The 1,527-nt window shown below is 37.5% G+C and overlaps 1 protein-coding gene across 1 annotated transcript in view; it reads right to left on the bottom strand.

The window, feature by feature from the left end:
• LOC106532533 (CREB-binding protein) overlaps positions 1 to 1,527 on the bottom strand; it is a gene marked incomplete at both ends in the record, with an annotated part of 38,082 nt that overhangs the window by 24,349 nt on the left and 12,206 nt on the right. Inside the window, 1 exon segment of the mRNA XM_014028625.1 lies at positions 862 to 1,033. Within this exon segment, the coding sequence (XP_013884079.1) occupies positions 862 to 1,033 (172 nt within the window).

Raw genomic sequence — 1,527 nt, 5'->3', positions numbered from 1 at the left:
TCTACAGCCCTGCCAAATTTCATGTTGACCGGTGCAGCCATTTTTGTGCTACGGTTGACGAAAAATCACTGGGAAAAACTAATAATAAAATAAAATAAATAAACAAACTGTACGAAAACAATATGATTCATGCTTATGCTAATAATATATGAGGTTTGGACAAGGAGTACTGTTGTGACAATCATTAAAAAAGTGCTGTAAATTATTTAACGTAACTCTGATTTTATTCTGACCGTATCAATACAATTTGTATACTGGTGTTTAGCTTGAAGTCTGTACTTTTGAAATATATTAAAACAGATTTTTAATGAGAGCATGTCTTTCTCGCTGCAGTGATTTAAAATTCGTCAGGTGTATCTAGAGACTTCATGGAGTTAATCTTCAAATTAATCGTTATTAGCCAAGTGCCACAATTATTCATGCAGGGGTTCCCCCAAACAATTGGATAAGGCTGGCGGGGGTGTGTGAGTGAAGGGAGCGGTACGATAAGTGTAATGATAGTTTATTGCTCTCTCGTCTGTCTGTGTCTTTCTCGAATGTTACAAGTAGGCAAGTGTCTGTACGCTGTGTGAGTGTGCTAACAGACAGCCTCAGAAAAAGGGTGGGGGAAAGCGGGGTGTCTTTTTCCGTCTTGCTGTGGGAGCTAAGCAAAGAGATACACTAACGAGCTGCACAAACGCCATAAATTGTTTATAAAAAAAAAGTAAAGCCTGGTGGCCTTCCAAGGTAATACAATGGGGCAAACGCTGATCGACAATATCGCCCAACCCTAGTTTACTTGTGTATTTTTAGTCGTCCACAAACAGATTTTACCTCAGATGCTAATATTTGGCATTATATTAGGTATAAACTTGCACTCACTTTGTGGTCTTGGGCCCAAAGCATTGGGCAGAGGAAGGCCAGGTTGTTGGGCCCCCTGTGCAGCCATGGGCCCCTGGTTGATGATTTGCCTCTGTAGTCTTGAGCGTCTTTTCTCTTCCAGCTCCTTTTGGATTTTATAGATTTTCTCAGCCAAGAAGTGATAGTACTCATCCTGAAAATCATGTTAAAATAATATTAAAACTGCAGATAGTGAAGTTTTTGAAAACTTCTGGTTTAATGCTAAATTTAAAGCTGTATTTTCTAGATCAGAGATTCTTAACCTAATTGGGCCGCGAGCGCTAACGCCACGGGACTGCATTGATTTTTAATAAGGTGCAATACACTTTCTCACCACTAGTAGCAGAAGTGCGCCACTCAGATGTTTAACTACTTTTTTAATATGTAGAAGAAGAACCTTAGAAACCTTACGAGAATGGAAACCTATTTTAAATGAAAAGTAGAAGCAAAAATGAAAGTAACTCATCAAAAAACACCAAAGTTTGTCACTAATATGAAGAGCAGCTTCTGGTTCTACCATGTAATATTTTAAAAGTTCAAAACATTATCAAATACAGTTGCAATACAGCTATATTTTAATTTGCACTTGTATTTTGTAGTTTAAGGAAATTTTAAACCTGTCAAAAAGCTGTTGTTACTGTTATTGTT

Source organism: Austrofundulus limnaeus, unplaced genomic scaffold (assembly GCF_001266775.1).
Source record: "Austrofundulus limnaeus strain Quisiro unplaced genomic scaffold, Austrofundulus_limnaeus-1.0 Scaffold788, whole genome shotgun sequence".
Lineage (NCBI taxonomy): Eukaryota > Metazoa > Chordata > Actinopteri > Cyprinodontiformes > Rivulidae > Austrofundulus > Austrofundulus limnaeus.
The sequence above is the reverse complement of the archived record's forward strand: the minus strand, read 5'-3'. Positions and strand labels throughout refer to the sequence as shown.